General features: G+C 33.0%; 3 protein-coding genes across 15 annotated transcripts in view; 2 read left to right on the top strand and 1 right to left on the bottom strand.

Annotated features, from left to right (window-relative positions):
* Positions 1–7,999, bottom strand: part of Nop10 (Nop10 ribonucleoprotein) — a 144,677-nt gene extending 136,678 nt beyond the window's left edge. The window contains exons 1-3 of one of the 2 annotated variants that reach the window (XM_072004995.1): positions 7,823–7,999; positions 7,543–7,585; positions 7,362–7,473 (exon numbers count right to left, since the gene is read on the bottom strand). In XM_072004995.1, coding sequence (XP_071861096.1) covers positions 7,376–7,473; positions 7,543–7,585; positions 7,823–7,876 — 195 coding nt within the window. In that variant the 5' untranslated portion in view covers positions 7,877–7,999 and the 3' untranslated portion in view covers positions 7,362–7,375. Of the gene's footprint in view, positions 1–7,116; positions 7,474–7,542; positions 7,586–7,822 lie in introns of those variants that run through there. The other variant, XM_072004994.1, reaches the window with a different exon arrangement.
* Positions 94–7,114, top strand: Sidl (SIDL trafficking protein particle complex subunit 10). 3 transcript variants are annotated; one of them, XM_072004977.1, is made up of 11 exons: positions 99–424; positions 856–1,073; positions 1,178–1,371; positions 1,461–1,656; positions 1,737–1,848; positions 1,925–2,112; positions 2,176–2,394; positions 2,484–3,914; positions 4,006–4,467; positions 4,620–4,941; positions 5,048–7,114. In XM_072004977.1, the coding sequence occupies exons 1-11, from the start codon at positions 346–348 to the stop codon at positions 5,173–5,175; spliced, it is 3,549 nt and encodes a 1,182-aa protein (XP_071861078.1). In that variant the 5' UTR covers positions 99–345; the 3' UTR covers positions 5,176–7,114. The 3 variants fall into 3 exon arrangements, with proteins under 3 accessions (XP_071861079.1, XP_071861078.1, XP_071861080.1); XM_072004978.1 differs by lacking the exon at positions 5,048–7,114 and having other exon boundaries at positions 94–424; positions 4,633–4,845; XM_072004979.1 differs by lacking the exon at positions 99–424 and having other exon boundaries at positions 933–1,073; positions 1,171–1,371.
* A 524-nt stretch (positions 8,000–8,523) lies between the features above and the next one.
* Positions 8,524–20,233, top strand: part of LOC139988043 (dystrophin, isoforms A/C/F/G/H) — a 445,976-nt gene continuing 434,266 nt past the window's right edge. For 3 of the 10 annotated variants that reach the window (XM_072004965.1, XM_072004972.1, XM_072004964.1), the window contains exons 1-2: positions 8,527–8,789; positions 9,403–9,493. In XM_072004965.1, the coding sequence (XP_071861066.1) occupies positions 9,403–9,493 (91 nt within the window). In that variant the 5' untranslated portion in view covers positions 8,527–8,789. Of the gene's footprint in view, positions 8,790–9,402; positions 9,494–10,820; positions 11,365–12,401; positions 13,146–20,233 lie in introns of those variants that run through there. The other 7 variants (XM_072004974.1, XM_072004966.1, XM_072004969.1 and 4 more) reach the window with 6 other exon arrangements.

Below are 20,233 nucleotides of genomic sequence, written 5' to 3'. Positions count from 1 at the left end.
GAACAGAAGATTGCAGTAGACAATATATCTATTGAATACGAGATATCGAGATCTTCAAGACTATCGATATTGCACGACATGTTAAACGAAGATTTCAATTCCAACCTCAATGGAACTTAACTAAAGGATTTAAATAAAATGTTACATTTATTATACCATGTTGAATCTGTATTTTCAAGTGACGAATAAAGCTATCATCCTCTGTGTAATATAGAGAGAACATTGAAGCACTAAATATTTTATTTCAAGATAAACTAAAAAATAATTTTTGTATAAAGTAACAAAAGTGACGTAAAGTTGTAATGATTAAAAGCAAGTTCGCGAAGCAACTGCCAATCTTTAGAAATGAATTGCAATGGGGGGTCGTCTTTGGGTGGTGAATGTAGATCAAATACATTTATGGATATTAAGCCAATTGTTACATGTAAGTTTATTAATCAAAAATATTAATATATTTAACCTCTGTATGGTGACACTATTGTTAAGTATTGTTATTTGCACTCTTGATGAACTGTCAATCTATATGACATTTCTTTTTCTTTTTTTAATTAAGATTGTTCATGATATGATATACATGTTTAAAGCTGTATAGCTTATAATAATAATTTTTAAGCTATAATTAAGACTTTTAAAATAATTAGCATTCATCATTAATGAACATATGTTATTTTAAATAGGTTAACTCTCTTTTTATAATAATTTTTTTTTCATGAACAATAGTTTATGTCTGGTTAATTATTATCAAATATATTATACATTTTTTACTTTAATTATAACACATTTAAGAAAGAGCATATATAAGAGTTATTTTTGTTTGTGTTACTTTAATGTATTTTAATGATTTCTTCAATATAGATGCAGGAGATGACAAATTATTTTCTACATTGGAAAACAGTTTATTCCAAGCCATATCTACTGATACAGTGGAATGGCGTAGATCATTTAGTAGACCAATTAAACAAGTCAAACTTGGAGCAACATTTTTGCCATTTTCTAAGGATATTTTGCCAACTGAGAAAGATTGGCATTTGATAAAGCAGCCAATATTTCATATTTATTGGACTGAATGTTCTGTAAGTAAATTAATATTATAATTATTTAAATATCTCATGAGTAAGATTTGTTATACTTACATATTTGTTTCATACTTTTCTGATTATGTATATTGAGATTACAGGATGTAGATACTTATAAAACAAGTATTAGAGAAGACATAGATAACTGGTTAAAAACATTAACACAATATCACATTCAGGATTGGATGATTGTTATAGTAGAAACTTATGACATAAAAAAAACTAACAAGTTATTACCTAGGACAACAGTTTTAGACAAAATTCGCAGTGACTTTGCTGCTAAGCATGGTGATAGGTGAAGTAATAATTAATCAATGAATATTTGATAAATATATTTTTATATGTGATTTCTTTTTTATATCTTATGTTTAATGTATTATATAGATGTTGTGCTGTAATAAATCCAATAAAATCAGAAATGCGCTCAGCTGAATCATGGAGAAGTTTAGTTAGCCGTATACGTTATTTAATGCTTGCTGCATATGATAAAAGACTATCTCATTTTGAAGATATTATTAGAGAACAAAGAGAAAATAGAAATCACCCAAACTGGAATTTTTGTCACTATTTCTTACTGCAGGTAAACTGATTATTAGTTGATTGAAATTAATTACTATTTTTGGGCTTTAATCCTGTATATATATCAATTCTCTTTTTCAGGAAGAACTTGCATTTGTTTTACAAATGTTAGGATTATATGATGAAGCATTAGTACAGTATGATGAATTGGATGCTCTTTTTACACAGTTTGTGCTTAATTCTAATGTAGGAGGTATGATATTCTCATTTTTTTTCTATTATCTATTTTTTCAGATTATAAAATTAATCTGTTATTTAAAAATTTATAGATACACCAATTTGGTTAAATTTATTTCAAACCCCATTAAATAACTGGGGTGGTGTTAATTTAAGTAATGGTACAAATCATCATTTAAGGAACCTTCTGGCTGAATGTAAAGCATCACTATTAGATCTTAGAAGTTATTTATTCAGTAGACAATGTGCCATGTTACTATCACTTAACAAACTATGGGAGGTTCGTATATTCATAGCTTTAATTTCATTATGAATATAAACATAAAACGATATTTTAATTTAGGTTGCGCAAAGGTGCTTATCATTTGTTCATAATACATTAAGTGAATTACGTATATTAGAAGTTCAGCGACCTGAAGGATCCATTGAATGTTGGTCTTTTCTTTGTGCGCTAGAAGTGCTTCAAGCTTGTCAATTATCATCATATAATATTGATAACAATCAGCAACTGGACCTTTGTTCTTTACATACCGCGAGTTTATGGGCTCTTGCTAGGGATAAAGTAAGTTACTAGACATATTAATAGAAATTATGTAAATAATATTATTTATAGTATTAGGATAGTTAAATCTTTATTCTAATTTATTTTAGTTGGGAAACTTAGGAAAATTATGTGGTTTAATGCCTGGAAGCGAGCCATCTAGTGAACAACTACACACAGTTGTTTACCTAATAGCTGGTATGGGAGATTCTGAACCACAGATAGAAGGGAAATTAACACCTACCGATAAATTAAAAGAAGCACTTTCGTCTAAAGAGGCATTCAAGAAACAATATCTTGAACATGCAGAATTAGCTATGGGTACTTATAAACATGTAGGCCGAATTCGATCAGCCAGATTAATCGGAAAAGAGTTAGCACAATTTTATAGCGAGCTTGGCGAGAATCAAAAAGCTGTTGCATTTTTATCGGATGCCTTAAAAACGTACACTGATGAAGGCTGGAGGCACTTAGCAGCACAAACTCAACTCGAATTGGCACAGTGCTACAAAAGAATGGATGATGTTGAAAAATATACAAAAATATGTGCTGCTATTGCCAGTTTGGATGTATTACATATTACTGTTCGTAATACTTATTTTGAAGAAATGTTCGGGTATATGAAAATGATCTCATCACCACAACCTTTACTTGTAGAACTCGGGTGTGCTTTTGTAGTACTCAGTATGGAAGTTAAAGTGATGGATAAAGTAGTGCAAGACTGCGTGGTCAATATCGAAATATATATACAAAGTTTGTTTCCTAGAGAAGTAAAATGTACTAAAGCGTCTATATCTGTTGAAGAAGTTCAAAAACCTCTATTACCTAATAAAAAAAAGGGTTCGAAGTTACCACCTGAACCATCAATTCCATTATTATCGAAATGTACTCTAGAAGATATGAGACCATTTGATCCAAGTTTGCTTCAATTACAAGTATATTCATATTTAGATTATAAAGAAGATAAAAGCCTCGGATCAGCTAGTGTCTTACACAGAAACACTAAGCCTATTGTAAGACGTTCTGATAGTACAAAACATAGGAAACCATCAGTAAATGCAAAAGGTGATTTTAGTAAAGCGCTATCATGTGATGATTTTATTGTGAAACCAGGTATGAACATGGTTACATTAACTAGGCGTATAGAGCAGCCTGGTTTTTACAAAGTTGGTCAAATATCATTAGTGATTGAGGAAAAATTGGAATTTTTATCACCTATTTTAAATCCTCGGTTATGTTATGAAGTAGCTAAGACTCAGCCTACAATTTCTATGAAATATAGTAGAGACTTATTGGCAGGCCTTATTCAAGGCATAGAATTAGTTATTATGAGCGGAAGTATAAAAATAACAAAAGAAATGAAACTTAAATTACGTACGTCTAGGGGATTGATAATACAAGTCGATGGTTCACAAGAAACAATGTCTAAAGAACTAGAAATATCACTGCCATTTTGTGAACCATTTCAAACAATATGGTTAAAGTTTAAAGTTCTAGCAGAATTACCACCAAAGAAAGATTCTTTATCAATGGAACATAAAGTATGTTTTCATTTATTTTAGAAATCAAAATAATATATATAAAAAAAGAAATATGTAATTTAAAAAAAATTAATATTGTAAATTTTTATAGCTGAATATCCAATGTCCATGGGGTTTGGAGGAAAGCATACCTTTACATTTTGGTCCACCACTCATGTCAAATATGAAACTACATACTGCAAAAGAAAGGAAATTTCTTCAAATAATTGTAACAGGATTAACAAATCAACTTCTACAACTAATTGAGCCAGAATTAACAACAGCAACATCAATAGATGTTAACTTTAAAAGCTTAAATCCTATTGCTGGTCAGAGATTAGTAATAGGTAATGGAATAAATGTATCATTTATGTGGGAACTTGAAATTGGTAAAGATGAAAAGTCTTTGATGCCAATAAAGACTGATTTTCGTGTAAAATATATACCAATCAATGATACTGAAGATCTGAACGATTTAAATACCAATGAGGATCCTCTGCAAATTCATAATTTACAAAGAATGGAAAAAGCATGCAGTCTTTATAGATGCAATTTTGATATTACAGATTATGTGGTAAGAATATAATTATTTCTTTGGCTTTTTTTTCTTAACAAGTATGAGTTGTAACTTATGTAATAATTTAATAATAATGAAATGTAAAATATACAATTTATTTTTAAAATATTTCAAAGAGGTGAGTTTCTATTTATAATATCATTTTCCAGACTTTATTTACAGTGTCTTCAAAAGTTGAAGCAGCTGGAAATGGAGGTGAATTTTGTCGTGCTGGTAGCATGTGCCATCTTTATCTCACAGTAACACGTATGTTACCTAGTCCAAATCCAAATCCTTCACCACAATTAATGTATGAAGTTCTTGCTGATCAAGCCATGTGGGCTGTATGTGGTCGTACTGCTGGTATTGTGTCTTTGGAAGTGTTAGAGAAACAAAGTGTCACATTGGACGTGATGCCATTAACTAGTGGTTATTTACCCCTACCCGTTGTTAGATTGTCTCGATATATTCCAGCACCAGAATCCAAAAGTGGTAGGTATCCCAATACTAAAAATCTTAAAATATTAAAGATACATTTGCATAATTCGTTTTACATTTTCACAACTTCATATTATTAACACCTATTAACTTTTTAAAGATATGGTTCGCAAAAGTGAAATAGCTTCTAGTTCAAGACTAGAACCCTTTAGTCCAGGCCAAGTTTACAATGCTAGTAAAGCACAACAAGTTCATGTTCTACCAGCAGCACCATCAGAAGCAAATTGAATGCAGATATTGATATTAAAAATGTATAATACACCTATGGCATTATAAAATGCAAATTGTATGCACATTGATCAAGACAATTTCTACGTTGTTTGGTATATTTCTATGATACAGAGTATGTAATATATATATATATAATATATATATTATAATATGTATTTATATTATATATATAATATTACTATTATTAATTTATCAATCATCACTATATTAATTTGTTTATATTTTTATATTTTTAGATTGAGATTTGAATTTTGGACAAATAAAATTTATATATATTGTTCGAAGTTACATGTTTATACGATATTTGTTCAAAAAACAAATTTCAATTTGCATCATTGTTTATTTTTATTAATAATAAGCAATTATAAGTTTAAGTTTTGCCATTATAAAAGCAAAGAAATAATATGACAATATTTAAGCAGTAGGTAAAACTCAGAAGTTTCATAGTTGAGAAATACTGCTACAATATAATGTTTTCTTTTGTGCAGTAATGTGATTTATATTCTAGTGAACTTATTGAACAATGTTCATTTTTTGATATTGTTGTATAGTCCACGTGTAAAATTCAATCAACACATTTTTCTGTTCGATTTAATTCGAGAGAAATAAGTTGTAAAAGTTTGTTACCTTTATTTTAATGTAACATACTTACAATTTTTCCATCATGTACCTATAATAGTATAGTTATATACCTTAAACTGTTTCCTATTTTCTAAATATTTAATTTTTTACATATGTTCTATATGCTAGATTTACCATAAAACATTCGTGATAATTTCATTCGATTTTGGAGCTCTTGCAAATTGCGTTATATTAGTTCTAGAGTGATTGAATATTCAGTTCTTTTGTTAAATACAATTCTGTAGAATTTGTACAAAAGTTTATCAAGAATATACTCGTAACATTGAATAAGCACTTGAACTTATACAGTTTGTATAATATAAACAATATAAAAATATCACAGGAAATAAGTAACATCTTAAGGGTAAAGATGTGTTCTGTAATAAATATTTGTGAAAAATGTAAGTATATGTAAGTATATACAAAGAACAAGATATATATATATATATCTTATAATAATATATCTTATAATTAATAATATATATATATTATTTATATTACATTTACTTCTTAGCTTCATTATTCAAAATATGAATATTGCAAAAGGTATAATTATATTGCCATCTTAATTAGGAAATCATCTTTTGATTTAATAAGATCATTAATTCTGTAAATAAGATAATTATTAAAATACTCAATATGATATTTAGAAAATGTCAAAATTTGACATTTGTGAGATAAAATAATATTTTTCAGTATAATATAAAATGTATTTTAGAAAAATATAATGGATAAGTGTTTATTTCCACATTATTTATTAATTAATAGATAGGTAATGAAGTATTATGAATGAATTACTAGACATATTTCTCAATGTATTTGCAATCTAAACAATTAAAAGAAATTATTTTTAATGCAAAATGTTAAATGTCATTTTAAAATGACAAAAAACGAATGAAAGATATGCATATATATATTTGAATATGTGTATAAAAATATATTTGAATATGTTAAATAGTATACATATTGTTATTCTGCATTTTAAGTTTAGTACAATGTACGTAGTGAAAATTACAAGTGTCATGGAATGTTGGTACTAGTTTTGAATCTACAAGTTTTATTATATGCAATTCAGGTTTTAATTTTTTCTATAATACAAAGGGTTATTTCATAAAATTCTACAATATTTTTGACATAGTATTAAGATTAAAATATTAAAGTCAGTTCTATGTAATCTCGTTGATACATTATTTGATAAAATTGTATTCTACTCAAAATAATTAGACACTGTACAATAGATTACAATAAAACTTTTATTTTTTATATGTACATGTTAAGACGAACTAAATTCTGAATAAAAACAAATTTTATTAAATGAACTGAATAATTAACCCATTATATATAAGATATTAATTGCATTTCATACATGATTTGCACCTAAGTATAATTATAAATGCTATAAATGTTTTAATACAAATGGGATAGCAGACATTTAGATTACCAAGAGGGGAAGTTGTAGGCGTCCAAAGTTCAGTTTTATATTCAAACAGTAATATTATATAAATATTTTAGGCATACACATTTAATAAATTTTGCGCAATTATATTCAATGCCATTTGTACGCAAATGTTAAATATTAATATGTTGGTAGTGGTTGTTGTGTGAGTAACAAGCCAAATCTTCGTTTTAACGTTATCCTTTCTCTTGAATATTTATCTTCAGGAGAAAATCGAGCTGAAATAATTCTTTTTATTAATTAGTTGCAACACTTTATGCAGAAACAAAATAAGATCTATTATATACCTGGATGAGCCGATAGTGTCGGTTTTCCATTTGGATCCATTTTCTGTAAAACGAAAAAGAAAATAAGGTTATAAATATATATATACAATATAAATACAAAATATATAAATACAAAATATATTACAGAGAAGAAAGAAATTAATGCTTCTATATGTCCATGTAAAAAACTAGGCTATGTAAACACAAAATAGACTTAACAAAGAAAATAATGCATTTTTTGTACAAATAAACAATAAACAAACGTAATGTAATCTACAATAAAATACATTACATTCATTACCTTCAATGTATACACTCGATCTCCATTCTCATTTAGATAATACATCAAATACATTTTTACGTTCTAATTTTTATTTTTTCTTTAAATTCACAAAGATTTTGTGTTGCGTTTATCGTCAACCTTTACTTCTACCTCGTGCTTAATTGTCTATTGCGGCCATTTTCGACGCATGCGTCGTTTCAGGATAAGTTGATCGACCATGCAGATCGATCTATCTAACTTTAAATTTCAAAATTTTTAGTTGAAAAGCAGAATCAAGTTAAAACATTTTGATTTATAAAATTACATAAAAAATATCATATTTTTTTAAATATAAAAATCTTAATTCTAAATCTAAACATATACTTTGCGCATTTAATATCTGTAAACTTTAATGATTAAATAATCACGTTTTATAAATCGTCGAGATAATATCCTTTTATATAATAAGACAGTTAAATGTTAATAATTATTTCAAATTGTCATAAATGATAATTATATTTCTTTCCTTTTATTTAGAAATGCGAAAAATATTGATATAAAATTTGTTAAGTTAAATAATAAAAGAAGCATTGCACAACATTATCTTCGATCAATTTTAAATTGTATTCATAATGCCGGTAGATTATGCATGTTAAAGGGATTGGTAGTGAATGGTGTGCTTCACTTAACAACAGAGGAGAATTTAAGAGTGATTCGTGCTTGTGTCGGAATATCTCGTGGACGAAAGTTCTGATCGTCCACACATATAACTAACAGACCCGTGGGTGTAGAAGTTCTGACAATTCTTCTTAGCAAAGTCGACATTCAAGCACGCATGGTCGATGCAACGAACCGCCAGATAGTCACAATACAGAGTGTCACTTCCGTTGACAGACAAATCATTGTCAGTGTGAAACGAGTATTGCCTGCAACAGCGTAGTCAGACGTCGTCCGATGAATATCGTGTTAATAAATATTTTTTTTATGTTCCTCGACGATATTTAAGGTAACTTATACATTGTTTGCGTGTTCACAGATTTATTTATCTGGAACATTAATTTGTATTTCAATACCATTCACGATTGCTACGTATCTAATCGTTGACATCTAATCACGAGCAAGCATATATCATATTAATTTTATACTAATGATAACTATATCAGTTTATTACGAACTGTAAAGATTAGTAACATTTCTCTCTTTCAATATTTTATGTATATTTTTATGTATAATAATGTAATTTTTATAAAATAAATTTTATTATTTATTTTATATTATATATTTAATAATTTGTATTTTTTTTTAGGCAGTAATAAATTAAAAGAAACAATTTTTAGAAAGTGTATCAACATAATTTAAAAAATCAATATATACATTGAAAAGATATGTTACATAAAAGCATATTTAGTTAAGGTTAATATTATGTTTGAGGAAACTCATTCAAGTCGCATTATCTGTAAACACTCTATTCGTAAAAAATAATCATATACCGATACCGATATATCGACTTTAAAACTAGCGTGAACTACTGATCTGGTGCAGTTCGATGTTATACAAGTAATGTTTGACTGTGAACAGAGTTTTCCTTTTTATAAATAGAAATCATACAACTTTTTCAGATGCAACCAAGAAAAATTCGTTGGATTATTGAAGTCGAGGGAGATCCATGGCAAGGTGAGAGCGTCGAGGAGCAAATTTCCAGTATTAAAGGTAATTTGAAAATTACTCGAAATATGTGTTTAAAAGAATTGTTAGTTTCTCTCAATGCAAAAGGATTTCATAGTTTTATAATTATAGTGAAAGAGAAAATTTTTTTATTTTCACTGAAAAATAGTATAAATTGGTACTATATATAATAAAATAATATAGTCTGTCATTTCACTTATTAACTTTAATAGTATCAGTGTAACACACTATACATTTTATTCATTTATTAGGAAAACGCATTCGTTACTAACACTCTGTGTCACTTATGTAATTATAAATAGAAGTGATCAACGCGATCACGTTTCACACCACGTTTTACTTTGTTCCGTAATGTAAAAAATGGGAATATACAGAAGAAAGAAAATAATACATAAGAAAATATTCAAAAAAGATCGTTGTTGTCATACTGTCATTTCCATGTATTATGAATCTTAGACTATGATTAGACATAAGAAGTTTATTTGAATATAAATCAGATTAATATTTTTATTATATTATATTATATTATAAGTGAAAATAACAATGATCTTTACTACCTATACTATAAATCTTCGTGCGCAATTATATCAAATCTTTTTTAATGATTAAAGGACATGCAAAGTAGCTGAATATCATCGATGATGTGCTTTATCACTTCGTGAAATTTTAATTATATTATCTTCGAAAATTTCTTGAATAATACTTTTAAATCTCTACATATTTCCTAATAATTTTTCAAACCACTCAAACGTTTTATTCGTTTATTCGATTTTCTTCTAATCGCATACATATTGTTCAAGATACATTTATTATCAATTTTATTCTAGCGATTAATACATATATTACTTTTGTGTACTACTTCCAATATTGATAAATATCATTCCCTCCATTTTTCCTGCTTATAATATGAACGTGACGATATTTTTGGAACACATGCTACAATTCTGGTAAGTACATTTCGCGTAGGAACAGCAACAGATGTATATGAACCTTGACACGGAATATTTTAATTGAACGTCGTTTATATTTTTCAAAATATTTTTCTCCTATTTGGAAATTCAAAAGATTCTGAAATTTATTCTTAAAATGGAGTTCTATAGTGGTTTTATAGTTTTCCTAAGTCGAACATAGTCATGGACGTTTATCAATGGACAGTTTATAGTGAATTTTTGGTGTCAGTTTCATTGACACTGAAAGCGACAAATTAACGACACCGAAATAGTTTTCGATGATCGAACAAATTTAATATTTGATGCGTCGGCGCTGACTTCCAGAAAGAAGATCGCCTACGATGCAAGCTTCTCAACACCTTACAGTGGCTTACAGTATCGCGACAGACTGCACCGAATGAGGTTCTTTGTTAACTAAATCCATGTGTGATCACTTCATGGTATCGTACTATCCACTAAAATCTCATCTAACCAGATTTAATTATGTGTACGCATGGAAAATCCGTTTTTGAAAAATTATTTAAAATCTGTGTTCATCGTTAATCGAATACGAAACTCAAAAAAAAAAAAAAAAATTGAAAATATGTTTAATAAAACTATAATAAAGTGTTATTTTAGCGGTCATTGATAAGTCCGATCGTAAATGTCGAGTGTTTAATGTTGTCCAATATTTGGGAAAGATGTTGCATAAAAAAGTGAATCATACTGTGTAATCAGTACAAAATAGTTGATTATTTCGATGTTATAAATAATAGGACAGCGTGTACAGTGTTCAATATTACAAAAGAAAGTGTGATTTGTTTAATGTGCTGCAATGTATAATGTACAAAGTATTCGGCAATTGTGAGCATGTGATAAATTTGCATTCTATTCAACGAAATATTCGTGGAGTTTAGTGATTTTAAATGCACATATAACCGGAAACAAGTATGGATGATGATATTTGTAAGTATGTCAAACGATAAAATTGCATAATTGGTTTGTTTTTACAATTGTTAAAACAATCACGACGGATATAGTCGGACGAATATCAATTCGTTAAACGATAATATACCTATGGCTGGAATTGATTGGATTAGTCGAAGAATTGAAGACGCGACGCTGTGGGAGGTCTCTAATGCAAAGATATAGACGCATTTCTCGGAATTGCATTAATCTTGTTTCGTCTTCGTTCAATACGATTTTTCAAACAACGAATTATCGAGTATACACTATGTTGATATATATATAAATTGAATATTCAATATTAAAATTATTATTAAAATATTTAAATTATATAAAAAGTCGCTCTTATTAGACTATTTTTGATCTTGTAGGAAACATCGATCTCGGTATGACAATCGATAGAATTTAAATTAAAATTCATATTATGGAGCTATACGATCCACCTCTTCCTACCTGTTTCATTCGAGACAGACTACTTCTTTCGATTTCTGAGATCCTGTTTACCTGTGATACATTGGGCCTTACGGTCCACAAGGAAGAGCCCGAGGGCCTGTTTCACTGCTCGTAGATAGTAGTTTTTCTATATCTGTTTCAATCTATGTTTAATCCTTCGAGATATTTTATTTGTATCTAATGCGCAAGTTCCTTTGATAAACTATTTGTCGCTTTCCATAAATTTCCTATAAATTATATAAATATCATGCGACTGTAAAATTTATAAACTTAACCAGTATAGTGTCAAAAGTACGATTACGGAATTAATTTTTACATTCGTAATTTTGACTTAGTCGATTATCGAATAATTTTAATTCGTAACTAGTTGGGCTCAAATTTTAACACTCCTTTCGTTGTTTTCCGTGAACGTCAATAAAGTCCTACGATATGTTAGGGAAAGGGAGAACTCATCCGAGAATAAAGGAAAGAACGAGGCAATTTATAAGAAAAAGCGAGATAGAATGAAAGTGTACATCGCTAGAGGGCGGGTACAGGTGGGGGAAGTTGGGCCTTACTTGTCCCGAACTCCGAGGTTGCCAGTTTGCTCGAGACTCAGCCGGTGTGTGGTTCGTTCGGCGATCTATTGACGCTCGTATGAAAGTAAGAACGTTTGGCAGTTTTTCTTTTCTTTTTACATTTTCGGTTCGCGAATCAGCTATCGTTTATCCGTGTCTTTTTCATCATATCGTCACCAAATAGTTTCTTTGTTTCTCTCGCTGTTTCTTCGATATTCACAATCGGCGCGAATAACCAACGATACTGTGGTTTCACGTATAAGTTATAATCGCGTTAAAGATTTTGAAGGCTTAAAAGAAACGCTATCGTCGGTGAGAACAAGGTAAACAAGAGAAAGAGATAGAAGAAGAGAATGCGAGGGAGATAGAGAACGAGAGCACGAGAGAAAAAGAGAAAGAAAGCTAAAGGTCCATGTGTGTAAGTGACGACGTGTTTGCTCGCATACGGGTGCAGTGGTCTTCTTGACAGTGTGGAATCAACAAGTGTCGTATACGGATCGCCGTTGTCGCGCGTTGTGCGCGCGCGATTCTAACCTCATCGTCGAGATCGGCTCGAAGTTCAGATCGATTCATTTTGTCGTTGACAATCGTTATTGTTCCCCAGTGTTTGCGTCTAAATTGTGCAATCTGTGACAGCCCACTTAACGTGGCGACTGTAATCGATGTGATATTCTGTGCTTTCCACTAACGTGCCCTTGGATATTGTTACGTCGCCGATTTCGTGGCTGCGTCTCTGCAGAGTCTCAAGCAAGATGGAAGTCGTTTACATAGGTACTCAGCAATTATGACTTTACTACTCTCCGAACCTTTCTATTTTTGTTACTTTTACTTTGTAATCGTCTCACAAATGGGTGGAGTTAACGTCTCTATATACATCTACCTTATAATCGCATCTCACGCCTTGACATCGTGATATTAGCTAAGAATCGCCTGCCTTCAGGATTTTATCTGAAAGCCGGCATTCGGTTTTCTTCGTTTTCATTAAAATTTAGCCGATGCTAGATTACTTTCAATATTATACATTAAAAACAATTAACTATTTAACGATTAACTCCTATCTGTCTGCATTGCGATTTAAACGATATTTTTTTTACGTTTACTGTGTCATATTCAAAAATGGATGCAACCTGCAACAAAGCATCGTATAGGGCTCGGTATTGCAATATGTTCTTTTCGTAGAGCTTAAATAGTGCATTTTATATATTATTTTAGCATTCATCTGTCTATTCTACGCCAGTAGACAATGAGGTTATCTATGTTCTAAGGTATGCTTTATCTAATCTTCGAAATATTTATTCGCCATATACGCGAAACGCATGTATACGTCAAGAAAGAGGTACGGTACACGTGCACGTCAAGAATGATAACTAGGCTGCGTAAGTGGCGTCATTTAGATTAGAATGCGTGCTTCGTGTACTAGGTTCAGTGAACATACTATTAGCGAAACGATTCAAGGAAATCGTTACACGCAAATTTAACGCAATCTCGTTTCAATTAAACATTTAATGCTGAAATTTTCAATTTCAGCCACTTTGACAGTTTAGTTTTGTTCACATGTTTGTTTTAATCAATCATAGTAAAATAATTAATCTTTATATTGTGAAATTTGTTACGGTAATTATAGTTTACTACTTGTTCATCGACAGCATCTCTAATTACTGGTAAGAGAACAATGGGACATTCTCGTGGAAGAAACTGAAATCTCGTTTATTAAATAATTCGTGTAAGACATTGATGCATTAATAGGCTCGTTAATACGTCATGGTAATTGTCATGCCTCGCTAATTGTCATGGTAATCGAAAGGTGTAGTTTCAATTTCTTTTTCCTCTACGGTTTTATCATGCATTATTTTTAATTTTGAATATTGCCTTCTGAAAAATTTATTCATTTTTATAGCGAACATTTTTTCATGGTACTTAGTCCAAGAATTATTTGTCCTTTATTAAGGCACGAATTACTCATTCTACACATGTTAAAATAATGGTTCGCTTTGTTTTCCTCACTTCAATGCATTTATTTCAACTGTAGACAATAACTACTTGTATATCTCCGGTAGAAGAAACGCATTCCGTTCGTGGAAGCTTAAATTGTAAAACTACGTAATGCTAGTGTGACGAATCAAGAGTTGAATCGTTGAATACAAAAACTGTCCATGTATAGATCACACGGATTATTCTTTGGCGTTCTGTGGATCTTTAAAAGCTGCGATTGTGTCATACAAATGTCCGTATTCAATTCAAGAGATTTATCAAAGGTAACGATTTCGTGGTGCAAGCATTTCCACCAATGCTTTCCATTATAAATTTTTGCGTTGAACTCGATCTAGTTAGTTAGAAACTAACTCAATTCAAAGCAATCCATTCTGAATTACCTAGCTCGATGCTTTCCAATCTTCTTTTTTTATTTAATCGATTCGATTTAACATATTCTTTTCGTTCGAGCTAGATTTTATTCGATTCGAATCGATACGGTTCGATTTAGAATTCTGGACTACACGAATATGCTTAGTTTTAGAGAACATACTCGGGAGTATGTTCTTAAACTTATAATTTAGTACGAAGGATATATCACGGTCTATAGAAAGCTACGAACAGACGGATACAATTAACTAAACGTTGCCTTTCACAATAATACACCACGAATTCATAATACTAAATACATATTTTATTACATTGTATGTGTAAACAGATCGGTAATTTCAGAACGGATTAACTTGGTATAATCCACGTAACTGATCCGATACAGGTCGCGATTAATGTCTTCCGTGTTCATACGTTATAAAATTTTTATCAGGCTCTCTATTAACTAGCGTTTGATGCACGCGACTCGAGTTTGTTAACACAGCTGACTTTCATTGAAAACGTTATAAACGTTAATCGCTATTAAGTTTACGCGATATGGTTTTAGATATCAGACATTTAAATGTTCATTAAATGTGTTATAGCGAATCTATTAAAAGATTCTGTTATATTTCTCTTTTAGTTACTCCCCTCGTTTAAACGATTACGATTAATTTACAAGCATCGCCGATAAGAACGAAAATAACGAGATACCGTTTATTTCTTCGCACTGAAAATATCTCATCCATAAAAACACATATGATAAATTGAACAATTTGAACGGTCGAAAGAAAATGATGACATTTTTACTCAGATTATATCGACAAACGTTTGAAAGTATATACGTTGACTCGAACGTGTTAAATACTAGGACGCTTTACGAATATTACGTGGTTCCATCAGTTCGTTTGACCTGTGAACTTTGGATGATGATGCGTTTAGGGCCAACGACACTCGTTCCAGTGTACACGCCAGAAGAGATGCAGTCCTCGCGGTCGCTAGTACGCATTGTCATCTCGTTTAAACGATTGTTAGCCACGCAGACGGCCATCCTAGGCGGTTAACTTGTTTGCAAAGTGCACGCGGTGCTCTACTTGCATTCAGGTTGGTACCAATGAATGAAAAGGCGACGCTTTGAATGGCTCACAGTCGAAAAGCATTTAAAAGCGTTGCGCCTTTTGTGCCAACGGTATAATCGCAAACTGCAGAGTATAGGGACAGGCAAAGTGCGTTCGATCCGGCAAATGGACACGTTGATTCAGACAGAGATTTACGGTGTTTTGTAAATCATTCTAGGTTTTCTTTTTCACCAGGTAACTCTTACCTTCGTTTCTGGCCTATTTCTGACCTGCTGAGCCAGTAAATGTACGAGACACGTGAAAGAAGTAAGAAAGAGGAAAATTTTGGTTAGATTATTTTTACATCGAGGGAAATATTCTTCGGGGTATGGGCTGTTTCCGTTGTCCACGAGCTCTATAAAATTGCAAACATTAATCGTAGCTGTTGTGTTAAGTTAAAGATATTTATAGAGCAATTTTCCGGCTTGCGCAAAGGGTTAAAGGTTGCCTACCGTTACGCGATGTTTACGACGAAATTGAAATAATTTATCGTAAAACGACGCTGATATTAGTAGCAACGACCAGTCTTCGTTGCTTCTTTCCGATCTTCCTCACCTCATTTTCTCGATATTTGCATCTTTTTAACGAAGAGGCGATATCGAGTGGTTTCGAGCATCTCGTTCTCGCCGGCCCTTTTCGATGACGCTTAACGATTCTAGGGGGAAAAGAGGCAGACAGAGGGACCGAGACACCGATGGGATAAAGAACGCTCGGTGGAAAGAAGGGAGAGAATCAGGTTCGAGATCGTTAATTCGACTTTGCCAAGCTGTTGGCGTTCACCGAGGAACGGCGACGCGTAAGAGTTTCGACTCGATGTGAAATCAGCACTCGATACGTATAATTCTTCCGGAGGTTCGAACCTCGTCGTAAAGATACCTTGGATGGAGAGCATTTCTCCCGCGAGTGGTAGTCGACCGGCGAAAAATTCTGCGTCCTTGAGGTAACCGATATCCGAGATCGCGCTGCGACAACGATACTGCAAACCTAGCGCACCGTCGATGGCGTAATGGTCACTGATGTAATCGAAGGATCGGTGTGACTGTAAACATAAAAGATCTTTTACCTTTTTCCTAATAATCTTAAATCGTGAATCAACTTTTCCTAAAATAATATTTATCTCGTAATATTTACTACTTGTTTTAGTATTGTTCAAATCACGGAAAATACGTTATTGCTGTTTGATTCATGAAAAACGAGTCACAATCTCTATTCGCGAACGGTGGAACGCGAAAGACGAAGAATGCAAGGTTTCTTTTTAGAAAGCTCGCCACGATAGGTGTCAGTGCAACGGCGCTTCGCCGCGAAATATTTGTTTCGTTGATTTGCTCTAATGAATGCGCGTATAGCGGAGAGGAGAGCTCGTGTTAGCGCGCGTTTAGCTAAGTTTAGCTAAGTTTAGCGGTGGTTTCAGATGGCTGGCACTGTTTTCTCGACGATGTAGCATATTATCGAGGCGTTAACAGCGTTACGCGCGCCGAACTTTCGCGGTTCGTTCAACCCTCGCGATCGCGGAAAGGGTAGCTCGTGACAATTGTTACAGATTCGGAAATCACTCGAGCCAAGACATATGAAACTTGTATACGCTACAAGTCGCAGCGAATCTTATCTTTCGTTTCGTTCGCGTAAGCGAAAATCAATTTCAAAGTTCTCCGATAAACGCGCACTGGAATTTTGTTCTATTTCGCAGAGTAAAGCTTTAACCTTATCAGAAGGTAATCAATTTTCTGTGTCACATCTCGGAGCGGTATAGTGTCGTGTACACAGTACTCTCTCGCGTACTTCATACTTGGCCACCGTTGTTTACGTTAGTTGCCACGAAAGTGAGCCAGCAGATGTGCATGTGCATATAAACACTCGAATCCATCTTTGGATTTTACTCAACGTTGAGGATAGACTTTCGTTACGAATAGTTTGCGCGACACGTGCACACAGCTGTTTCGTTTCCTTTTAAACTTTTAGTTTTTAATACGTTCTCTCCGACACCGACGATACTTTAAGATAGCAGAGAAATCGATAGACTCGAGAACAATTTGATTCAATGGTTTCACGGCTCGGATGCATAGCTTCCACCGATACTCTGTATTTTCCTGTTACCGGTGATATATGGGACCGTATTATGCGAAATGTCGAGTCACGAGTAGTTCTCTATTTGCTTAAGGTACATATCTTCGCGCAGGAGTAGTTTTCACTTGGACACCGGTCAACGTAATTTCACTGTCTTCTTGAAGCAACGTATCTCTTCGTTCGTAGAGCTTCGGTTTATATTTATCGACACTTGTGTACTGTACTCGATCTTGTAATTTAAAGGAGTTGGTATAAACTGCGTTTTACTCGTTTCTCTGATGCGACTTAATTCGACCCTATGTTACCGGTTAACGCGAAAAATCTACTTACATTCCGTCGTTGGCATAGAAACAACCGGTAACGGTTAACAGAAAGACTGTGCAGTATTCGCGACAATGTTAAGGTCCACGTTTCCCGTTTGATAGTATGAAAGCTGGATGACCTCAGCTCTGAAATTCCGTTACATCCATCATGTACAACCATCTCTAAGCTTGTCGTCGCTCTACCATCTTCTTTTCGTAAACAATGCCTCGAAACCCTATCCTTTCGAATTCTTTCCAGCGACACAGGAAGCATGTTTTTAAAATTCATAAGACCCAAGACGATAGAAAACTATGTAGCTAGAATGAATTCCAAATGTTGTGCCGGACAGGAAATTATTTACTCGATCTTTACTCCAAACATCAAGTCAATAATAGATTATCTTCTCTAGAATTGTAGTATCTTGTAAATAAAATTCCCGCAAATGATAGAAGCTCTTTCGTTTTGATTTCTAGCGTGAATCATCGTTCCGATTAGAAAGCGAGTTTTCCATTAAGAAGATATTTTTAAACCAGTTAACTGATCTTCTCAATTTGACGAGTAAATACCACGTCCTATTAGTAGCGCGTCTAACGTGCATCACCATCGAACAATCGTTCCAGTGGTCGTTACTCTCGGTTGCGTAGGTTGGCCTGATCGAGAGCGCAGGAAGTGGCGCGATTTACGTGACACGATTGAATTTTCTGGCAGAAAACGGCGGGGAATCAGAGGGTGGAGATACGACGATCGCGCAAAGAAAACTGGCGATCGAACGACGGTGCAAAAGAACTCGATGCACCATATTCGGAAGCGGCACGGTTTCGTAAGGAAAGGCTCCACGTTGGCCGATACCCGGCCAGGAAAGACGCACGCTCTCGTGCGCGTATCTTACGGCATACTTTGCTTCGGCTACGTGATCGCCATTCGCGATTTCTGTCCCCCTCGTTTCCCCTTTCGTTCACTCTGCTATCGTCTATCCTTCCGAACGTAAGATAAGCACGCTCGTTCCATTCATTCATCGTTGGTCAGTGACGTCCGCATGCTTGTCGCGTTTCTTTTCCATTTGCTTATTTGTAGAAATGTGGGCCGAAAAATGCATAGCTTTCTGGATCGCCTGGCGCCAACCACTCTGATACCGTCTCAATGATTAATAACGTTGCTGATATCGATGGACTTAATGTCGTCGAAGATATTTCGTTTGCTACTAATTCGAAGCATTGGACGAAAAAAAAAAAAAAAAAGAAAAAGAAGAAAACAACGACGAAGGACGATAGTTCGAAGAGAGCGTAGGTGATCTAGAGGATGCGTGGACGATATTATTTGTTCGATTAAGAATTTTCAGCGTCGATCGGTATAAAGTAATATATGATCGGAATCTGAATATTCTGGTTTCTGGTAAAAATCGAGCTAATGTATGCGGTTGCGTCAGGTTTTAAAGGACTCTCGTAGATATAGGAAGAACGAGTAGACAACCGTTCTGATCAAAGTACACGGTGAATCATTCCAGTAGTTCGCGCACCAAAGATTTGTCGTTGGTCCACAGATTTCGAGCGGATGGTTACTCATCCCAACTTGGTGATATCGTATGGCTCTAAAACGAAATTCTCGTGACTCGTGAAAAATCGCTAGCCTCGCAGAATCCGGCCACAGGTACATATTTAAGCATCGTGCTTATGACTTTCTGTTGGCCGACCTAAATTTCAAGAGTTTACTGCTGCATTTACCGGGGTCAATGAGTGTCAACGCGATAGATGACGAGCCGTCGTTGCCACGTCGACAATAATTTCGCGGTGGTGTCCAAATGACAATGAAACTACTGCTGTTGTTGCAGAAACAAGATATTTAAATCAAAACTCGTCGTTTTTTCCCCCCTTTCCTTTTGAACGATAACGCGAGATTAGACTTTTTTGCTTCTACGTAAATCGTCCAAAATAATATGTGTCGTACGACGTACATTGTCATCTCCGATAAATATAACATTACTAATATACATCAGATAAGTAATGTTTTCTTCCATTTTCCTAATTCATTTCCTCA

This window comes from Bombus fervidus, chromosome 6, assembly GCF_041682495.2.
Source record: "Bombus fervidus isolate BK054 chromosome 6, iyBomFerv1, whole genome shotgun sequence".
NCBI classification, from domain to species: Eukaryota; Metazoa; Arthropoda; class Insecta; order Hymenoptera; family Apidae; genus Bombus; species Bombus fervidus.
This window is presented reverse-complemented; position numbering and strand designations above follow the sequence as displayed.

Excerpts from the sequence above, each read along its gene's own strand:
- Sidl (XM_072004977.1), top strand. The coding sequence starts at position 346 with ATGAATTGCAATGGGGGGTCGTCTTTGGGTGGTGAATGTAGATCAAAT. Across the intron at positions 3,915-4,005 it reads CTTTATCAATGGAACATAAA|CTGAATATCCAATGTCCATG; the intron begins GTATGTTTTCAT and ends AAATTTTTATAG. Across the intron at positions 4,942-5,047 it reads AGCACCAGAATCCAAAAGTG|ATATGGTTCGCAAAAGTGAA; the intron begins GTAGGTATCCCA and ends AACTTTTTAAAG.